Genomic DNA, 22548 nt, shown 5'->3' on the forward strand with positions numbered 1-22548 from the left:
AAATCCACAAGAGGAAAAGAAGGGTGGGCTACCCCATGTTCTGATGCAACCAGCCAATCACAGCATGGAAAGGGAGAAGTCGCAAATTCTAATCTCCCCCTAATCGGAAAGGTATAAGGGTACCTTTTCAAAAGACACTCTTTGTTCTGAGTCTGCTACCTGCGAAGGAAGGGACACTAACAGAGCAACAAAGTACTGAGTCTGCTCAGCAAGGGTGAGGCGCTAACAGATACATTCTCGTACTGAGGGCACTGTAGGATGCTGATCTCCTGGAGCACCAAAGGGTCACAAGATCTGGAACACGCAGATGTGGCCCTGGTCTAGGTGCTGAAGGCCCTTAGCTTGGAACAAATGTACCTGAAGTGAAGGTTTGCTCTCTGGAGCTTAACATTGTTGCAAATGTCTGTTTGTCTTCTGCCTCTCAAGGCTAGAGATTCAGAACTTCTGTCTCTCTTGGATGAAGACTCAGGACATGCTGCATCTGTTGTTGTCTCGCTGGACGAAGACTCTGTACGTGGAAAATATCTCTTTCCTCACAGGCTGGAGGCTCAGAACATGGTCGTATCTGTTGCTGCCTCAAAGCTGGAGACTCGAAGCATGGAATGTTGGTCCCTGTCTCTCTAGACAGTAGACACAGAAAGTTGGTCTGTTAGTGTCCCTTCACTCTTGCGAGGCTCAGAATCCGAACGAGGGTGTATCTGTTAGCGTCTCAACGGATGGGAGAAACTGTTTCTCTGCTGGAGACTCAGAACAAGGAGTCTTTTGAAAAGGTATATACCTTTCCGATGAGGAGATTGTATTTTAGCGCTTCTCCATTCCGTGCTGTGATTGGCTGGTTCCAACAGAGAGGGGCGGGCATGGTGTAGTCCACCGTTCTTTCCTCTAGTGGAAGTCATTTGCATTGTCCAAACACAAAGTTAGAAAAGTGTCAATAATGTTTTAACAGGTGCATTACTCACTTTCCAAAACAATCAGAAAACATTTGGTCACGTAATTAACAGCTGAGTTTGTGTAAGATGTTGCACTACACATCGCTGTCAGTGAGAATACTTATTTCTGTGAATAAGTATATAATGTGTGTGTTGTGGTTCCCACTAGTTTGAGTGGATCTCCATTATCTCTCTTGGGATCAGGGAGCAGGTGAGAAAGAGGAGGGAAACTGGGATTTGTAGTGTAGTAAGGCACACGGTTGACTGGAAATGGGTGACAGTGGCTGGTGAGACAGGTGACTGTGACACCCACATTAAAGAAAATAGTCTGGCCCCTCTGGCATTAGCCAGAATGCCATGCCTATATCCACTTGGAACTGAAAAGCCATCCCTCCTTTGAAATTCACTCCCCCCGCATCTCCCCCATATAGGCCTATGTATATCTCTCAATGTGCAATATTACTGTCACGTATTGGTCATCATTAACTCTTGCACTACACTTCATGGACTTCAGCCCCCACAAGCCACTGCACCAATCACTGCATTCACCTGCAGCTCATTCTCACACACACACAGCTGCAGCTCATCACACGGACAGCATTTAAGCCACTCACACACTCAGCTTCTTTGCTAAGTCTTGTATTGCCCCGGCTGCATTTCTAAGCGTTTTCTCAGTTTCCTAGTCTCCGTGTTTTCAGAATTTCCTAGTTTATTCCTGGTTTTGTTTCCTGTTTTGCTTGTTTTCTCTGTTTGTTTCTGTTGTTACTTTGGACTGCCCATTTGGTTTTTGACTCACGCTTGGATACTGGTTTACTCTCTGAATTATCTTCGCTGTTGTTGTTTGCTGGTGTTGACCCTGTTTGCCCCGACTACAATCTTGACAATAAAATGCTGCAAATGGATCCGCACGTCTCAGTCTGACTCCTTGTGACAGAAGACTTAGCCACAACAGGATCCAGCAGCTTTATTCACCAGCATCACAATATGGACCTATCAGGAAGTCTGTCCAATCCCGTAAGTTTGCTCTGCTCCATTTTTCAAGATGGCCGTCCCATCGAGCATTATGTGGAGGAATTTCTTACATATAGTCACCTGGAACCCTGTGATGAAACTATGATTAAGGAATGCTTTTGGAGTGGACTTGATCCTGATATTAGTTTGAACTTACCCGAAGAGGACCCTAGTTGGACCCTCGCCCAGTTTATTGACTTTGTTCTAATGTTTTGTAACTCTCGGTTTACTGTGGGTGAGGTTGAGCCACAGCACAAGATGGCTGCCTCTCCTAACCATGCTCACAAGATGGCCGCCCTTCCCGAGTCTGTTCACAAGATGGCCGCCGTCCCGCAGTCTGTTCACAAGATGGCCGCCGACCTGAAGTCTGTTCACAAGATGGCTGCCGGCACGCCAGAGCCTGTCGCAAAGAACACCCGAGTCTATCGTCAAAATGGTGGCTGCTGCATCAGACCCTCACGTTTCCATGGCCTATCAAAGACTCATATCCAGCTTGGAGGACCCTCCACTGCTGTCAGCCAGAACGGCTGGTCTCTTACAGTCAGCACCTGCCAAGTCAGCACCTACTAACGCTACGTCAGCCAAGCCAGCGTCTACTAACGTCACGTCTGCCAAGCCAGCGTTCGCCAGTATCACATCAGCCAAGCCACAGCCTGTTCATGTCACAGTCACTGCTCCTGTCAAGTCAAGTCATGTCACAGCTGCTGTTTCTACAAAGTCAAGTCAGATCATTGCAGCAGTTCCTGCTGAGTCAGGTCAAGCAGCACCTCTGGAGTCAGGTCAAGCAGCACTCCCAGATTCAGGTCAAGCAGCACTCCCGGAGTCAGGTCAAGCAGCAGTCCCTGAGTCAGGTCAAGCAGCTCTTTCTGAGCCAAGTCAAGCAGCTCTTCCTGAATCAAGTCGAGCGGCTTCACTTCCTGTGTCCAGTGGCTTCACTTCCTGTGTCCAGTAAAGCGACTGCACTTTCTGAGTCAAGTCAAGTAGCTCTTCCTGAGTCAAGTCAAACAGCTCTTCCTGAGTCAAGTCACGTCTCCCCCGAGCGTCCAGAGCCAACGCTCCCAAGCCACGCAGGGCCAACACTCCCAAGCCACACGCCCACAAACCCGATGGGCCTCCCACTTAATAATGCATTACCTGTAATGGCTATTGCCATTTTGAGTGTGTGGGCTTTTTCAGAGGCCTCATCTGTCCACATCTCCGCTGCGCCTATACCTCTTTTGGAGGTGGCGTGTATAGCGGAATTCCCTGCTCTGCTTGCTCCACCCAGGCTCCCTGCTCTACCAGCACCTCCAAGGCTCCCTGCTCTGCCTGCTCCGCCAAGGCTCCCTGCTCCGCCTGCTCCGCCATGGTGGGCTCCTGTGCCGCCCGGCCTCCCAGAGTCTCCGCTGGTTCCGCCCGGCCTCCCAGAGTCTCCGCTGGTTCCGCCCGGCCTCCCAGAGTCTCCGCTGTTTCCGACTGGCCTCCCAGAGCCTCCGCTGGTCCCGCCCGGCCTCCCAGAGCCTCCGCTGGTCCCGCCCAGCCTCCCAGAGCCTACGCTGGTTCCGCCCAATCTTCCTGAGATTCCTGTCTGCCCGGTTCAGGCTACGGAGGCCGTGTATGGACTGTTGAGTTTCCCACCCACCCTCCCTACTGCTCCAGTCCCACCACCTCTGTCTACTGACAGTCCCTCTGCTCACCCACATCCCACCTTCGGTGCAGAGGACTTGCCGTGGGACTGCTAGTCTCCATCGGTGTCCAGACTGAAGGATCCCTCACCATCACCTCCAGTCACCTCCAGTCTCCAGTCCTGGACTCCACCTCGGCCCTCCGACCCTGCGGCTCCACCCCGGCTCTGTGCTCCCTCGTCTCCGTTGTCGGCCCACCAGCTCCTCCGGGCTCCATCGTCTCTCCGGCTCTGCCCCGGTCAGTCGTCGCCCCACCTTCGCCTCTGGACTCTACTCCTCCGGCTGCGCCTCGTCACTCCGTCCTGCCGGCTCTGTGGACCTCCTCCCTCCCGTGGGTACAGCCTCGATCCTCTGTCACTCTGGCTCCGCAGCGTACCTCCGGACCTCCATCTCCGCCGGGGTCGCCAGAGCCTTGGGTTCCGCCTTGGCCCTCCAGATCCTCTGTGTCGCCCAGGACCATCGACTCTCCGGTTCCGCCTCGGGCTCCACCAGCTCCACGTCCATCGGTCGGCCCCATGGAGGAGCCAACCCTTCCTCCACCATGGCTTCTACCTCCGTTGGCTCCGCCTCAGTCCATAGCGCCATAACCCCCACATGGACCTGGCCCTCCATCCCTCCCCCTGTTCCGCCTCTGCTCCACCACCCTCCGGGTTTCATTAGGTGGTTAGAGCGTCTGGAAGCCGCTCCTTGGGGAGGGGCTCTGTCACGTATTGGTCATCATTAACTCTTGCACTACACTTCATGGACTTTAGCCCCCACAAGCCACTGCACCAATCACTGCATTCACCTGCAGCTCATTCTCACACACACACAGCTGCAGCTCATCACACGGACAGCATTTAAGCCACTCACACACTCAGCTTCTTTGCTAAGTCTTGTATTGCCCCGGCTGCATTTCTAAGCGTTTTCTCAGTTTCCTAGTCTCCATGTTTTCAGAGTTTCCTAGTTTATTCCTGGTTTTGTTTCCTGTTTTGCCTTGTTTTCTCTGTTTGTTTCTGTTGTTACTTTGGACTGCCCATTTGGTTTTTGACTCACGCTTGGATACTGGTTTACTCTCTGGATTATCTTCGCTGTTGTTGTTTGCTGGTGTTGACCCTGTTTGCCCCGACTACGATCTTGACAATAAAATGCTGCAAATGGATCCGCACGTCTCAGTCTGACTCCTTGTGACAATTACGACTCGTCGGTTGTTGTATATACTTTTATAATGATACTGTACAGTCTGTAGTCTCTAGTCTCATATATTGTCTGTGGTACATATTTTTTTGTCTAACAACAGTCAGGAGTAATGCTCCTCATTTCATTGTATGCAGAAAAATAAAGGCAATAAAGGCTTTTAATTTAATTCCATTTAAAAGCTTTATTTAGATATTTAAAACAAAGCCTAAAACATTATGGCTTTCAACTATTGAAGCTAAAATATTTTTTTTCTTATGCAAATACAATCAGTTGACCACAAATGTTGTTAATAAAATATAAAAGTGAAGATAATGTATGAATAAAAAGATAACATTTAATAATGACTGAAAGCAAAATGATCATTAACTACTGAAAGTAAAAGTGAAAACTAATGGGATTGATCTCTCTCCTACTAATTTACAAGTAGGGATGGGTATACATATACATGCCACACAAAAAAAAAAAAAACAACTGATTGTTTTTGCATGTCTGTGTTTAGCAGATGATTGAATAAAATGCTTAACACATGCAGTGCAATGATACGGTTATTTTCCAGTGTGGATCCTCTCATGTATTTTCAGATATGATGACTGGTTAAATTTCTTGTTGCAGTGTGAACACATAAGGTTTCTCTCCAGTGTGGACCACCTCATGTGTTTTCAGATGTACTGACTAAACTTGTTGTTGCACTGTGAACACTCAAAAGGTTTCTCTCCAGTGCGGATCATCCCATGCATTTTCAAATGTACTGACTGACTAAATCTCTTGTTGCAGTGTGAACACTTATAAGGTTTCTCTCCAATGTGGATCCTCTCATGTGTTTTCAGATATACTGATTGACTAAATCTCTTGTTGCAGTGTGAAACTTAAAAGTTTCTATCCAGTGTGGATCATCTCATGTGTTTTTAAATGTACTGACTGACTAAATCTCTTGTTGCAGTGTGAACACTTATAAGGTTTCTCGCCAGTGTGAATTCTCTCATGCGTTTTCAAATGTACTGACTGACTAAATCTTTTGTTGCAGTGTGAACACTCATAAGGTTTCTCTCCAGTGTGGATCCTCTCATGAATTTTTAGATATGATGACTGGTTAAATTTCTTGTTGCAGTGTGAACACTGATAAGGTTTCTCTCCAGTGTGGATCATCTCATGTGTTTTCAGATATGCTGATTGACTAAATCTCTTGTTGCAGTGTGAACACTCATAGGGTTTCTCTCCAGAATGGATCCTCTCGTGTATTTTCAAATGTACTAACTGACTAAATCTCTTGTTGCAGTGTGAGCATTTATAGGGTTTCTCTCCAGTGTGGTTCATCTCATGTGTTTTCAGATGTACTAACTGACTAAATTTCTTGTTGCAGTGTGAACATTTATAGGGTTTCTCTCCGGTGTGGATAATCTCATGTGTTTTCAGATGTACTAACTGTCTAAATTCCTTGTTGCAGTGTGAACACTGATAAGGTTTCTCTCCAGTGTGGATCATCTCATGTGTTTTCAGGTCTGATGATTTACTAAATATGTTGTTACAATGTGAACACTCATAAGATTTCTCTCCAGTGTGGATCCTCTCATGTAGTTTCAGGTCTCCTGATGTACTGAATCTCTTGTTACACTGTGAACACTCATAAGTGTGGATCCTCTTATGTAGTTTTAAATAAGTTTCTGAAGTAGAAATCTTTTCACACTTTGAACACATGGATTCTCTCACTCCAGTAGTTATATTCTCATATACTTGCAAACTTTGTAGACGCCAAAAACTCTTACCACACAGATGGCATGAATGTGGCTTCACCTTTGTATGAACTTTCAAGTGATTTCTCAGACCTGAAGCTGCTAAATACACTTTACCACATTGATCACATGTGTGCTGCTTCTCTCTAGTGTGGATGTTCATGTGCTCCTTAAGGCTTGATGAGCGTGAAAAACTCTTCCCACATTGATCACAAGTAAATGGTTTTTCTCCAGTATGAATTTTCATGTGACGCTTAAGATCTGTTTTTCTTGTGAAACTCTTTCCACACTGAGTGCAGGTGGAACATTTCTCTGCTCTTCTTTTCTTTAAATCTTTCTGTTTGGCTTGAGAGCAACTCAAAGGTTTTTCTCCAGTTTTGAAATAATTTTTCTCCTCAAATTGACTTGATTCTTTATTCTCTTCTTTTTCTTGAATCAACTCTGAAATAAAAATAAAAATGGTTCATTGTCAGTAACTTGTTATAAGCTGAAAAACATGAACAAACTAACATTGGTAACACTTTCTATGAAGCCTGTATTTATAATGCATTATAATGCATGCATAATGCCTTATAAACAACATTATAATATGTTATATAATTTTATAAATAATCATAACAACAGTTAAAATGCACTATAATACTTACCTTTTTGTGCTTATAACTTTGATGAGTACAATGCATCCTAACACCATATGAAGTCTGCATTTATAATCCTTCATACGGGTATTATTAATGTATTAAAATGGACGCGTAATGCCTTATAAACACAATTATGATTTGTTGTATAATCTAATTAATAATTATAAAAACAGAAACAATGCATTATAATACTTACCAATATAACACCAGATGAAGCCTGCATTTACAATGCATTACAAGGGCATTCTTAATGTATTATAATGCATAATAAGAACATACATATAAGAACACCCTTATAATGCATTGAAAATGCAGTCTTCATCTGGTGTTATAATGCATTGTACTCATCAAAGTTATAAGCACAAAAGGTAAGTATTATAGTGCATCGTAACTGTTGCTATGATTATTTATAAAATTATATAACATATTATAATGCTGTTTATAAGGCATTATGCATGCATTATAATGCATTAAGAATGTCCTTGTAATGCATTATAAATACAGGCTTCATAGAAAGTGTTACCATAACATTTGTGAGCAGTGCCAACAAGTCCTACAGATGGTGGCGCCAGAAGCAGATTTGGTAGAGCTGGTGTGTGGGATATCAATAATAAAGTTAATTTAAAGGGGTTATATGATGCGGTTTCCTTTGGAGTATTACAAGCTGTTTGTGCCTAGATAAGATTTGTGAAGCTGCAAAGCCTAAAGTCTCAAAACCAAAGAGAAATTTATGATACAAGTTAAGACTTAGCCACAACTCCCTAAAATGGCTCGTTCAAACACCCCCTCACTGGTCCACGTCACGGTTTGAGTAGATTAGCGAAACACATCCCATAAGAATATGAATATGAAAGTAGTGTTGCAGCGCCATTTTGTGGAGATGCAGCTGCTCTCAACCTGGGAGAGCAGCTTACAATGCCAGATGTACACAAAGGGTTAGGCTATAAAGTAGGGCTGGGAATCGTTTCCAAAAAGAATCGATTCCGAGGCATTGGGAATCGAGAGTCGATTCCAAAGTTTGGAATCGATCCTCTCAAGGGGAATCGACTCCTCATTCAGAGCCGTTTTCAGTTCAACAAAACTTACCTCTTAAACGGAAGGCTGCATTCCATGAAGGCTGCATATTTCGGCTGCAAGTCATCAAACGTCGATTGATGAAAATAAACGTAATAAAAACGACTCATTACTAAAGGATGCAGCCTTCAGTTTGAGAAGCACCCATTAATTTGCCTCTTGCTCGCTAATAGTTATTATAGTCTGGTACATTTCCACGAAACGATTCGTTCGGATAGATCATTTAAATGAACCAGTTCAAAAAACGATTCAGATGTTATTTTACGGGAGAACTGGCTCATGATGTCCACAGTTTTGAGCCCTGCACGACAGAATAGATCATGACGTGTCTTGATCTTATTTACATCTTAAATAAATGCTATTTTTAATCTTTCTATCAGCCAATGATAACTCTGAAAGAAAACGCAGAGAGCACGTATCAGTGGCCGAGAGCGCATATCTGATTGACAGCTACGCCACCAGCTCTTATATCCACGAGCTCTTATAGCCTATCATGTTGCATTTATTGCGAAATTATAGCTCTTATATCAGTGTTGTTGTTAAAGTTCTGTTTATTTTGTTTCAGTGTATAGTTTGTTAATTTTGTCATTTTATACACGTCTTGTTTTATTCATGCAATAAATGCATGTCCACTGTGAGCTGTGGGTTATGACTAATTTCCTGGGCAATGAATTACAATTTGAAATCAGCCAGAGCTACAGAAAAATAGTATATAATTATTATTATTATTATTATTATTATTTTACTAACGAAGCTTCATATTATGAGAAGGTAACTTTATATGACCTTTACATCCTGCATTTTTTTTGCGAAATTAGCTTCCTCCAATCTAAAAAAACAAGAATCGAAAAAGAATCAAAACAACAGTGAGGAATCGAATCCAATCGATTCCAGAACCAGGAATCGGAATCAATTCCAAAATTTTCGGAATCTAACAGCCCTACTATAAAGTAGGGCTGGACCAGAATATTAGAATATTCGTTCGGTTGGTTGGCTTTCAATTTTAAATTTTGAGATTCAAATATTCTATTTTTTTTCATACACTTTGTACCCCCCACAAAACGGTTTTCATTCACGCTTAAATATGAATGAAGAAGATCAGACTGCTGCCACTAACACAGAGACAGCAAAAAAAAAGGGAGAGAGAGAGAGAGAGAGAGAGAGATTCAACAATATTTCAGAGAGACACTACTAAAGTACAGTCGGGCTCACTTTGCAGGTCACTATTACAATTATTAACTGACCAACAATTTAAAGGTCCCATATTGTACACATTTCTGGAGGTTTATTTTATTTGTTGATGTCCTTAAGAATATATATTTGCGGTATAAGTGCCAAAATCCATCTCAATATATTTTTACAGCTCCTTTTTTAGGAGCTCTGTCAAAAACAGGTCGATTTTGGCCCATCTAATCAATATTCATGAGCCTCTCTTCTGATTGGCCTGTTGTTTTCTGAGTGACGCACATCCAGGCCAATCACAGGTAACTACGGTCATGTATGCTGTAAGCGTAAGCGAGCTCAGAGCAATAGAGAGAGCTACTCAACAGGATATTTTAGAATGATCATTAATGTTTTTTCTTTTACAAACACCGAATGCAGTAGGCTACATAACTGTTGCTTTAGTAAAGCCCCTTTCACAATGCGCGCTGATTCTGGAAAATTACGGGAACTGTGTGAACCAAATCCAGAACCATAAAGGCAGTGTTGTAGTAATGATGCACGTTATCAAGCGACTCTTCACAACGAAAAATAACGTTACGTGCAAAGTGGAATGAAGCAGCGATCATCAGGCAGAGCCAGCTCCTCACTATCAGCGCTGAAGCACAGTTTGTTCAGGTTAGTTTCAGTTTCGTGAAACGTACGCGTTGCATTACATCTCACATCCAAACGTCACATGTCTTTATGGTTTGTGTGTAAAGCACGCACAGATTCCGGAAAACAACTGTGAATGAACCAAATTAAACAATTCCGGAACAAATCATGGGAAACATTATCTGTGTATTTACCGGAATCGCTGTGTGAAAGAGGCTGAAGTTGACGTGCCTCTGGTCTCTTATATTCACGTTGTTCTGAAGCCTGTGTAATGATCGTAGTGTGACATCCATTGACTGAACAGGGTTTTCTCCACTTGTTTTCGTGTTGTTGTTGCTCAATAATGGAATGGATGCGTTGTTGTCTGGGGGTTTGACAAAAGGAGGGTGGGACGTTGGTTTGTGACTGAAGGCGGTGACTTGAGTCGATCGGACGTCACATCGTTACGGAAGTCACAGCTGCTCGTGAAAATGAACAGCTACTTTAAGCAGGCTGTGTGCAGTTTACTGTGGATTGACTGTTTTGAAACTCATATGGTAGTTAGATAGCCCCTAGACCTTAGTTATCATGAAAAAAGCCAGGAAATTTTGATTTTGACAATATGGGACCTTTAAGAGATTATAATTGATGTGCGATTCAGTTGCAAAGTGAATAAAAGTTTGGCGTTTTGAGACTTCTAACTATATACACACAAAAAAGTTGCTTGATGATTTGATGTTTTAAAATAGTTATTTTATCATTTAAAAATACAAGAAACTAATGACTAATGAGTAAATAAGTGTGCCTCTCCTGCCATCTACTGGTTATAGTGATATTGTATGGAATACTTAAAAGTTGTTAAAAGGTTTTTGAATTTCTCTCCCAAAATACAAACTCAAACTAATGATGTAATAGCATTGGACATGACTATAGTTAACACTACTGTTTCTGCATCAGCCTTTTTTAGTGTCAGTGCATTATAATTTCTCTTTATTTGTGGTTATAGCTTTTAAGAGTATGATTACCTCCTCATAGTTTTAACGTATAACAAGTCTCATATCTTACCATGTTACGCATGTCACTTTACTGAAAGCATACAAAGAGCACTTATAAGTAATAATAATAACAACAACAATAATAATATTTCTCAATGAGCCATAAGTTCATGTATCAGATGAATGTGTAACATGACACATTTGTATTATCAGTTTGATTATTTTGATGGTACCCTGTAGAACTAACTCTTCAACTGTATGTCAGCTAGCAGTAATTATGATTAGTATAATTTGCTACATATATTCAAACACCGTATTTTGATGGTTCCCCAAAAGACAAACTGATATGTAACTTGTAAGTATGTGAATCTTCTACCTAACCTAACCTTAATCTAAGTCTACTAATAATCTAAAAAGTGTGAGTTGACATGTAGTTGCAAAGTTGCTTCTAGTCAATAGACTAGGGGGACCATTAAAATAAAAAAGTAATATAATGTAAAAAATAAATGTAATATGATATAATCCATTATAAATTACGTAGATTTAATATGCCGTCCATTATGCCTTATATATAATCATAATCTTTAAAGTTAGAACCTCAAATACTCAAGTACTTTAGTATATTGTAATTGTTAAAATTATTCATAAAATGATACTACATGTTACATGTCCATATATATATTTAATTCATTACAATGCCTTAGAAATACCATTATAATGTATTACAAATAGGGGCTTCATAGAAAGTGTTACCAAGACTTCTGTGCAGAATTTAAATGCTTCTTACTAGATCTGGAAGTGCTTTTGATGCCCCATCTATACTTTCAAAAGACTGATCAGCTTTAAAGATTGTTTCTATAACAATTCACTACATCAAAGCAGCTTGAAATGTCAGTATTATTAAAACCTTGAAATAATGTACCAGAAACAGTCATAAAAGATGAATGAAGATTAAACACCAACCTCCTTGTTCCTCGTGTTTTATTCTCAAAGGTTCTGGTTCCTCTTGTTTTATTCTCAAAGGTTCTGGTTCCTCAGGTTTTATTCTCAAAGGTTCTGGTTCCTCATGTTTTATCCTCAAAGGTTCTGGTTCCTCATGTTTTATTCCCAAAGGTTCTGGTTCCTCAGGTTTTATTCTCAAAGGTTCTGGTTCCTGTTTTATTCTCCAGGTTTCTAGTTCACTCGTGTTCTCCTCACTCTCCACTTTATTAAACTCCATCTTTAAAGCAGTAGATCTCGGTTGCTTCATTGCTTCAAAACTTAATGAGGAAAATAATACAGGTATTTACTGACCGGATTCAAAATATATTTTCTGTTTACAGAAACTACAATTCTAACAGATACTATAAAACAGAATCACTACAAAACAACAGAGAGCAGTGAAACTAATCTTCTTCTTAGGTTTAATGGTGTTTGTCAAACAGAAGTGTGTGTGTTAGTGCCACCCGCTGGACTGGAGTGTGAAGCGCCGAAAGGAGGGAAAATATTATGGGGAATGACTTTGTGCGTGTTCAAGGTGCGCTGGTGTTTTTTCTTTAAAAAGCCGATCTGCACAAATAAATGAAAATGACTTAAAATTATAGACTCGCATCATGGTATTTGAACAGCATCAACAGTCTTTGTGTGTAAATATTAGAGGAGAAAAACAAATGATTAGTAAAAAAAAAAAAAAAAAGAGAGAGAGAGAGAGAGAGATCACACACAACTTTTCTTTCTAAATTATACTTCCTACATTCAAAGAAAATATGTCATACTGTTTCCATATTCACATAAGCTAGAAATATGCTTCCTACAATATACAAAAATGTATTTAACCCACAATGCCCCAACCTCAATCTACAGCTTTAAGTCCCTATGGGATGGACAAGTACAAAAACATGTGTTTCTAACTTTAGATTGAACAGAAAAATGTGTCTACCCTTGATTTCCTTTTCACGTCATCACTTCCATTCATTTATTAAACTTGATTATGACCTTTTCAGCATCTTTAATTGGCAAAAACCATGTCAACATATTCAGTTGTTACTCCTCATCTTCACTTTCTAACAGTGAACAGTTCAGTTCATAAATACAAGATACAATACCTGCTTTACTAGAAACTTAATCTCTAGAAGTGCATTCATTAAAAAGTATAATTGTGTTATATTAGTGTTATTATTTTAGTAAAGTTAAACGCTTTGAAACCAAAATACCTGCAATATCCAGTTAGACCTGTAGTAAACTCAGGAGAGAAGATCAGGAGACTCTTGATTGAGATGTTACTGTGTGTCGCTGCAGTCATCCAGACTGACTAAAACACTCAATCACTGGAGTTTTAGACAGATTTCAGGATCGACATTAGAATATAAATTTATGGAAAGGATGTAAACAGTTACAGGAATTTGTTCAGATTTACAGCGACTCTAATCTAATCAGCAGAACTATAGACTCATTATCACAGAGATCAGGGAAAGTCTCACCTTTAGCCTCTGCATTCATATTTAACTCAGATATTGATCAGAAACAAAGACACCAATTAAAGAAATGAGGCAGAAACATCAACAGCCAATAAAGACAAAAGATGACACTTACCATCATTTCACATTCATATTCACACACTCCTAAAGCTAAATATATTCATTTAAATCAAACTGATCACATCCCTTGAATACTGTGTTTAAGCTTGTGATCTGAGAGCTTTGTCTTCACCTGTAAGAACAGCCTCCTGAAATCTGAATAAAACTCCAGTGATTGAGTGTTTTAGTCAGTCTGGATGACCGCAGAGACACACAAGACCAGCTCAAACAAGTCTCCTGATCTTCATTTTCCTGCAGGTGTATTAAAGGTATTTTGTTTTCAAAACGTCTAACTTCACTAAAATCATAACACTAATACAACATTACATATTTGATTTTTTTTTCTGATGGAAGTACTTCTAGTTAAAGTTTCTAATAAACTGTTTATTGTGTCTTGTATTTATTAGCCAAACTTTTCAATGTTAACAAAAGAAGATAAGGAGTAACAGCTGAATATGTTTTTGCCAATTAACGAAACTGAAAAGGTAATAATCAATGGACTATATTCATTTTAAATTTGCCATCACACAACCTTTGTAAACGTTACACAGCAGCATTGACTAGTTTAATGTGAATTTAATGGCAAGGTATATAAACAGAAACCATAGTGTTATAAATTAACATTAATAAAGAATATTATTATAGATTTACAATGTTAGTAACTTTAGAAAAGCATCATCACATGAGTAAGAAATTCTATTCTATATACAACATTTCTATGATGTGTTTGTGATTCTAGAGAGCAGTGCACCAATGGGACTTTTATTTTGCTCTGGTGATGTGACGTCATAAAGATGCGCTGCGCTCCTCATCTGTTGTCAGTCGCCTAAAGAAAGGTTTGTGCTTTTAAAGTTTTTAAACCAATGAATATTGTTGCGTTTTTGCAAGCTATGTAAAGTAAATCATCCTTATTAAATATAACGTTGAAATTCTTTATCCAGTGTTACTAAAGACGTTAGCCTTTAGTAACAGAGAAGGTAAGTTTCTATTTCGCTTTCTATACCATGAATCAATCGTGTGATGATAAGAAGTGATGAGAGAAATTGAGAATCCGAATCATTTGAATCAAATCATTTGTGAAATGATTCAGTGATTCGATTCAGCGGCACGCGGACTACAAACGACAACACAAACACAAACGAGTGAATCACAACCGAGAATGATTTCATGAAAGTGTAATAGAGTCTGGGAACGTGACGTCAGCAACGCAATGCATGTTGGGAATTTAGGTAACGGAGCTGCGGTGAACACTGTGTTTGATTGTGATCGTGAAGTTTTAGTCTACTTTATTCTGCATAAATAATAATTTTTGGTGAACTATTGTTGTGTTGTTAATTGCCACAGTCTCACCGATTACCAGCATGTACGCCGACCGTCAAATGTTTGATTTTCCAGCTTTCCAGCTTGGACAGTCACCTTGGATCCCAAGTGTCCGAGTTAACAAAACGGCGTTGCATGGCGTGGGTACAAGCAGTTAGACGGAAAAGCATTAGTTGACTAATATGTGCCCCAGCGTTGTTATGAAACCATGAATTAAGAAATTAATGCTGTCAAATCAGTTGCTCTCAAGGAATGTCATCCAACATAAACTTTTCTGTGTAAATATGTTCATGTATTGCGTGTATTTATATGTATATACACATGTACATATATAAAATTTAAATTATTTATATATACACTAGTTAACATTTGAAGTGGATCGAAAGCTTTCATCAAAGTTGTCATAATAAAATCATGTCTTACTTTAACTTTTTTGATCCACTTCGAATGTTGATTACTAATATATATAGATATAACAGGTATAAAATATACACATGTATGTGTACTTATACATAGACAAACAATCTTTTACAGCCTTCAGTTATGCCGCGTTTCAGGCAGCCCGTTACCCGTGTTTTTCCAGCCTTCTACCGGTGAAAGTGCACTGTCAAACCTGTGATTTCCCATCTGTGAACTCGTACCAACGTTAGGAAAGGAAAGGAAAGGAAGGAAAGGGGGTGAGTGAGGCCAAGTATGGTGACCCATACAAGGAATTTGTGCTCTGCATTTAACCCATCCGAGTGCACACACACAGTAGTGAACACACACACACCGTGAACACACACCCGGAGCAGTGGGCAGCCATTGCTGCGGCGCCCGGGGAGCAGTTGGGGGATCGGTGCCTTGCTCAAGGGACTCACCTCAGTCGTGGTATTGAGGGTGGAGAGAGTGCTGTACATTCACTCCCCCCACCTACAATCCCTGCCTGACCTGAGACTCGAACCTGCAACCTTTGGGTTACAAGTCCGAATCTCTAACCATTAGGCCACGGCTGCCCCACAGCCAATGTTAGATCAACGTACTCCCAGTTCCGAGCTCTGATATACGGTGCGTTGTTTTTGCAAGTGGTACATGGTGGAAAAATAGACTTTAGGACAATATAACGTTGCATTCAAATTAATAATAATAAATGCGCTCAGACAGTTTGGCACGACTTGCCTGGAACGCCTGACTGGTGGTTTGAAGTCGTGATTTATGGTCTTTAAAATCTGCCTGGAACGCAGCTTTAAACATGCATTATCTGTTTTGCATATTGCATACCACGTTGCAGCAATAAATTGAAAAAACACGAACATTTCTATATCCCTTTATTTGTGGATAACACACTGATGTAAATGTGCACAGTTCACAGTAACATAAGAATCAACTAAATTGAAAAGTTCAGTTCCACTACTACTATAGTACAAACACAACAGGTGTAAGATGTAACAGTGCTGTAAACTTGAAGTCTCAAGAACACAGGTAACAAAACAGTAGGTAAAACGGCAAATAACACTACAAACAAAGTAGGAAAACACCATCTTGGAATGTTAAGTTACGTGCGTTAAGGCGGTAACTCATTTAGATCGTCCACCACTCTTTATGCTCGTAAGGATCGAGCCATTGATTATTTTTAGTTTTTCTAAATACCTCAGCTTTGACACTTCATTAAGCTTTTCTCGGTATGGAAGATTTATCTTTTCCTCGGATCTGTGCATTGTTTTTTTTCTTCTTTTTAATTGTAGCCTACTATCTTGTAACTGCTTGTAATACTGACGGCTGACGACGTTACATAAAACATGGCGGCAGCTACCCATAATTCTACGCGCAGTGACGTAGTTGGCCAAGCTCTATATATTAGATAAACAAATAATTGAATACCAAATGTAAATCAAAATAGCCTAAAATTATAATCTTAATATGAACCTTTGGTTTTATTTATATATTTTATAATTTTTATATATAAGTCTGTTAACTCTCTGACTGTATTTGTAGTGCACTGACTACTGAACTAGGAGCTGAATGACAAGCAGATAGAGATCTAGTTTGCATTGATTTTTCTTTCTATTATGTATTCTCATTTTAAACAGGACACAGTGGACAAACACACAGAAAAACTCCTGGAGGAACAGAGATCCACGTGACACTATTATAAATATGGAATTTATTAAAGAGGAGAGTGAAGACATGAAGATTGAAGAAACATTCAGAATCAAACATGAAGACACTGAGGAACAAACAGGTTGGTTTTTATTCTCAAAGCTGAACTAATTCATTTGATCCTTATTAAAATGTCCAGCTCTATAGAAAAAAAAAAACATATTTAGTGTAACATTAAACACAGTATCTACTTTTGATTAGAAAACAATGAAAGTGGTATCTGACAAAAAAAAAAATGTTATTTTGCTTGAAGCAAACAATGACACTTCAGTTTTTAACTTGACATTTGTTTTATTAAGTGATTTTTCTGCTATCATCAAAAGTGTGATATTAAAATGTAAATAGCAGTGAATGTTCATTACAACAAGCAACAAATAGTCATATTTCAGAAACACCAGCTTGTAGCTTGTTAACTGAAAATGCAGGACAGTCACATAGTAGTGTGTTACAATAGTCCAGTCTAGACGTCATGAATGCATCAAATAACTGTTCTGCATCTGAAACAGGTAACATGTTCTGTAATAGTTTACCGTAATAGTTACTCATCTTGTATTTTAAATATGAAATGACGGTTCATGTACTTTGTTACTCTCCAGCTCTGGAGCCAAACAATAAAATAGAAACCAAAAATCTCTCATCGTAACCTTTGTGAGTTTAATTAGGAAATATTTCTTACTTGAATGCTGCTTTTAAATTCTCTAGCGTGAAGATGAACATGGCAGATTATGTGTGGGTTTTTTAAAAGGAGTGTTTTTTATCATTATATGGTAGTTGTGATAAAAGCACAACAATATACATGTTACAAATAATTGTTTTTAATTATAGCTATAATTAATGATTAAAATTGGTAGGAAATGCATTTAACAGAGACAGATCAGTAGCACTATTTGTATCAATGAGACTGGTATCAATTGGCTACTTGGTAAAAAGATGCCAATAAGCCACATATTTTAAATGTACAATCTTTATGTTTTCTTACATTAATTTGGAGATTCAATGTGAAATTGTTTATTGTCAAATAGTTTTTTAATTAATTGACAGCATTAGTCTAAATGTTTTGATGTCTGTTGCTTTGTGCCATTAAACTGTTGTTAACTTACATTTTTCTTATTTCACCTCAGACCTGATGGCACTGAAACAGGAGAGTCAAGAACTCAATGAAACAGAAGAGAAAGATCAAAATGAGAAACATGATTTCAAAACTGAAGAAAAATCAATTAGTTGCTCACAGAATAAAAAAACTTCCTCACCAGAAATAAATAAAAAAACACCAAGTACAAATCTTAATTCTAACATGAGAATTCACACTGGAGAGAGACCTTACAGCTGCCAACACTGTGGGAAGAGTTTCTCACGAAATGGAGATCTGAAGACTCACATGAAAATTCACATTGAAAAGAAGCCGTTAATATGCCCTCAGTGTGGAAAGAGTTTTACAAAGAAAAAAAAATCTTATTGTCCACATGAGAGTTCACACTGGAGAGAAGCCTTACATTTGTAAACTCTGTGGAAAAAGTTTCACACGAAATGGAGTTCTTGAGACTCACATGAACATTCACACCGAAACGAAGCCGTTCGTCTGTCCTCAGTGTGGAATGAGTTTTACACAGAAAAGTATGCTTACTCTCCACATGAGAACTCACACTGGAGAGAAACCTTTCATCTGCCCTCAGTGTGGAAAGAGTTTCACGTATAAAGTAAACCTCAAGACTCACATGAGATGTCACACTGGAGAGAGTCCATTTAAATGTGATCAATGTGGGAAGAGTTTCAGACACAGCGCAAACCTTAATAAGCACATAAAGGTTCACTCAAGAAAGAAGAGTTTTAAATCAGTGCAGAAAGAGTTTCACAGAGAGGGAACATCTTAAGAATCATGTAGTAACTCACATGGGAGAAAAGCCTTTCATTTGTCATCACTGTGGAAAGAGTTGTTCAAGAGAAGGAAACCTCAGGGTTCACTTGGGCATTCACACTGGAGAGAAACCTTACACCTGTGAACAGTGTGGAAAGAGTTTCAATGTTAAAGTAAACCTTAAGATTCACAAGAGAGTTCACACTGGAGAGAAACCGTACAAGTGTGTTCAGTGTGAGAAGAGTTTCACATGTCTAAGCAGCATTAAACGTCATTCGCAAACTCATTCTGGAAAGAAATTGCCGTTTTCTTCAATGCAAGAAGAGGTTTAGAAAAAGAAGCAATTTCTACAATTGTCTACACGTTCATTTTGAAAGACATTCAAGTGTAGTCAAAGTAATAAAAACATTTTCCATCACACTTACAGATATGTGAATAATCATGCAAATGTCAGACTCTGTCTGTGTTCCTTGTTCAAGAGTGTAATGACAAAAAAAGGTTTGTGAAAGCAAGTCTATGTTCACACCAGAGCTGACTGTGGGATACATTTATCACTTTAATGCATCCTTCATCTTTTTGTTTACCATAAGGCTTTTTTTTTGTACTGTGGCCATACCTGACCATCTGCTTTACTGTAATTTCAAATATTAAGTGATTACAGTAGATTCCCTCAAAGTGTGACTATGACGAGTATGTCTCTCAATTCCATGTGTTGATTTTTCTGAATTAAAATATTAGACAAACTTTTACCTTGCTGGGAAAAGCAATGTAACTGGAAGATTATAAATGAACTGACATAAACTGAACAAAATGACTTGTTCTAGGGTGACCATACGTCCTCTTTTCCCCGGACATGTCCTCTTTTTGGACTTAAAAAAATGCGTCTGGCCGGGATTCCTAAATCGCCCAAAATGTCCGGGGTTCGGCTTTTGCTTTTTACAGTCGCCATTCATTGTCTCCGTTTTTGTATTAAAGCCTTGTGCGGGACTGTTGTCTCCCGCAAACATTCTAATATTGAATAAAAATTTCGCGCATCATGGAGTCGCTATCAATATGCGGAGTATTTAAATTGCTTTGGATGCAGTTCGCGTTGGATGTAGGCATGGGCGACATTTGACTCTTGAGTCAGGGGGGGCAAGAAAAAAAAATCTGATGTAAGCATTAAAACAGTGCCCTAAGGTATTGCAGCACATCAAAGCAGTCAATTAAAGCGCTGCACTTCAGCCCGGGCCGATGGGCCATGACTTTTTTTTACACCCCAGGGCTACGGCTTCGGGCCAATTTTCACGTCATAGTTCAGACCCGGGCCGGCATCGGGCCTGTTTTAGGCTTCTCCTTATTTTCATAATTTAGACATCCATCAATTATGGTGAAGAAAAAAAATGCCGCGCTGGTGGAAACAACACGAAACTTCACTTTCGCTTTCACTTTTGAGACCGACTCAGACACCGTTTAGTGTGCTTTAGCGCAGCTGAATCCCCGTTCAAGCGCACACAATAGGCTAAACCTCGCCCCAAGCACTGGCAAAAATAAATAACAATGAATGCGTCGAGGAAAGAGAAAGGACATAAATGAATTATTTATTAATTAATTTGTGTATTCTGAGTCAGTGTCGCAAAGATCCTGACTCGCAATCTCCTTTTTGGATGCGCCTTTAGAGAGAAATTCATCTTTACGGATTACATGAAAGAGTTTGTGCTTTTGATTTGTTTTATTTCGTTAAGTAATAATTTAAAGCTTTCTATAAATGTATTTATTATGTCTGTGAGGCATGCATTTCGCTTCATTTTGTTAAGCACTCCTGTTCAAGAACCAGACGGCAGAAAGCACATCATTTTTGTTTTCTTTATTTTATAAAAATGCTGTAACGTTTTTTCCGATGTATTACTCGTACTTTGTGAGCAAAAATGACGGATAATTTTAAATTGCTTCCAATGAAAAAAATGCAAGTGATCGCGCTGGTGCCTCGATGTCCTGCAAGCTTTGGCTTCCACTTTCTGCACAAACTATGCGCATATAGCGCAGATTTATTTGTAACGTTTAAACTACCATTGTTTTATACTTGAACTGTTTGATATCTATAGATTTCATTTTAGGCTAGTCGTGATGATTTGAGAAGGCAAACTGATCAAACAGACTATGATCAGTCTTCCGCTGGGCGCTGTTCGGTAAATATATATATATTTAACGAATAAAAAATGCTCCAAGCGTTTTTCTAAATTAGCTAAATAAAAAACGAAACTAAATATAAACATTTTGCCATTACATACAAAACTGAACTGTTTTTTTGGGAGAAGGGGAAAATATATTTTTATCCCGTCTATTGCTTCACCGTTATTTCGAAAATAAACCCAGCGTAAATATGCAAATGTCACTCCCAAAACATATCAGCTTGCATGTGCCGAAAAACGAAAGTTTCATACAAATTCTAAATGGATTATAGCCTGGAAAGTGCAAAGCACGCTCCCCTTATTATCACTAAAAGTTCATAGAGATCTCACAAAATTCCGTTATAATTAATAAAGCTCTCTAAACTACACAATTAATATTTTAATTACATCGCGTCCACACTCATAAGATGATTCACGAGCGCACAAAGCGGCACTTAATAAAAACCGATCAGGCGCTTTCAGCAGTGAGTGAATTCTGACAAGTGTTTCTAATTGTTCGGAAACAACAGATATGTCTGTGATTGGCTACATTGCTCAACGCTGCAAAAACACGTTGGATAGTTTGCCAGATCTTCAATTGCTTTGCTTTCGTTTGAGGGTTATATAGCACCGTCTAGTTCCCTACAACCGAGCCTAAGCTTGGCTAAAGCAGTTGCAGCTGGGCTGTCGAGGATTCCATGACTAACCACAGGGGGGGCAAATGCCCCCCCTTGCCCCCCCCCCCCCCAATGTCGCCCATGGATGTAGGGTTGCCAGATCCGCATATTTTCCACGGAATTGGGCTGATTTTAAACAGTTGCGGCGGGTTGATTTTATGAAAGTTTGAAATATTGCATACATTCCATTTGGCTGAAATGCTTGTATTGAAACATTTTGCATTCTGTGATAAAACTGTGGTAGATATTAGTTTTGTGAAGGATGGCCACTGTGGTACACTCTTAAAAATAAAGATGCTTTAAAAAGTTCTATATAGCGATGCCATGTAGAACCATTCAGTCAAAGGTTCTTTAAAGCAGCGGTTCCCAATTCCAGTCCTCGCGCCCCACCGCTCTGCATATTTTGCATGTCTCTCTTAGTTAACACACCTGATTCAGATAACCAGCTCATTAGAAGTGAAGTCCATGCAGGAACTGCGATCTGATTGACATGGTCCCTGCAAAGTGTTCATTGCTCCCTGCTCCCTAAGCGGGGGAAATCTGTTTACTATACTTCGGAACATTCATTCACATATTTGCGCTACGCCACCGCATGTAGTGTCTTCACACACAGATAAAACTTACTAGAGAAGTGTGACAAGTGCATCTGTAAATAAATGCATTTTAAATTTACGTCTTGCACGCTTTAATGACCTTCAAATGGAGCACATACGCTCGCTTCGAACTAATGAATAATGGCGGAATATCCTGTGATGTCCACTTCGAAGGGCAGTAAGGTTGGAATAGAACAAACGTCGGAAGCGATGCGTGAAACACACAAAATATGCAGAGCGGT

At 39.6% G+C, this 22548-nt stretch overlaps 2 protein-coding genes across 2 annotated transcripts; one reads left to right on the forward strand and one right to left on the reverse strand.

Annotated features, from left to right (window-relative positions):
• Positions 1 to 5250: 5250 nt before the first annotated feature.
• On the reverse strand, positions 5251 to 12236 carry LOC141326074 (uncharacterized). The gene is made up of 2 exons (XM_073834773.1): positions 12215 to 12236; positions 5251 to 6954 (listed from the first exon to the last, which is right to left on the reverse strand). The coding sequence occupies exons 1-2, from the start codon at positions 12234 to 12236 to the stop codon at positions 5660 to 5662; spliced, it is 1317 nt and encodes a 438-aa protein (XP_073690874.1). The 3' UTR covers positions 5251 to 5659.
• Positions 12237 to 18494: 6258 nt separating this feature from the next.
• LOC141326075 (uncharacterized) lies at positions 18495 to 19218 on the forward strand. Its single transcript, XM_073834774.1, has 2 exons — positions 18495 to 18855; positions 18914 to 19218. Exons 1-2 carry the CDS (start codon positions 18495 to 18497, stop codon positions 19216 to 19218), a joined length of 666 nt encoding a protein of 221 aa, XP_073690875.1.
• The last annotated feature ends 3330 nt before the right edge of the window (positions 19219 to 22548 follow it).

Source organism: Garra rufa, chromosome 2, assembly GCF_049309525.1.
Source record: "Garra rufa chromosome 2, GarRuf1.0, whole genome shotgun sequence".
NCBI classification, from domain to species: Eukaryota; Metazoa; Chordata; class Actinopteri; order Cypriniformes; family Cyprinidae; genus Garra; species Garra rufa.

Coding starts and splice junctions, on each gene's coding strand:
- LOC141326074 (XM_073834773.1), bottom strand. CDS start 12,236: ATGGAGTTTAATAAAGTGGAGA. Junction 6,955..12,214: donor GGAGTTTAATAAAGTGGAGA/GTGAGGAGAACA, acceptor TTTTTATTTCAG/AGTTGATTCAAGAAAAAGAA.
- LOC141326075 (XM_073834774.1), top strand. CDS start 18,495: ATGAGAGTTCACACTGGAGAGAAGCCTTACATTTGTAAACTCTGTGGA. Junction 18,856..18,913: donor GGTTCACTCAAGAAAGAAGA/GTTTTAAATCAG, acceptor AGAATCATGTAG/TAACTCACATGGGAGAAAAG.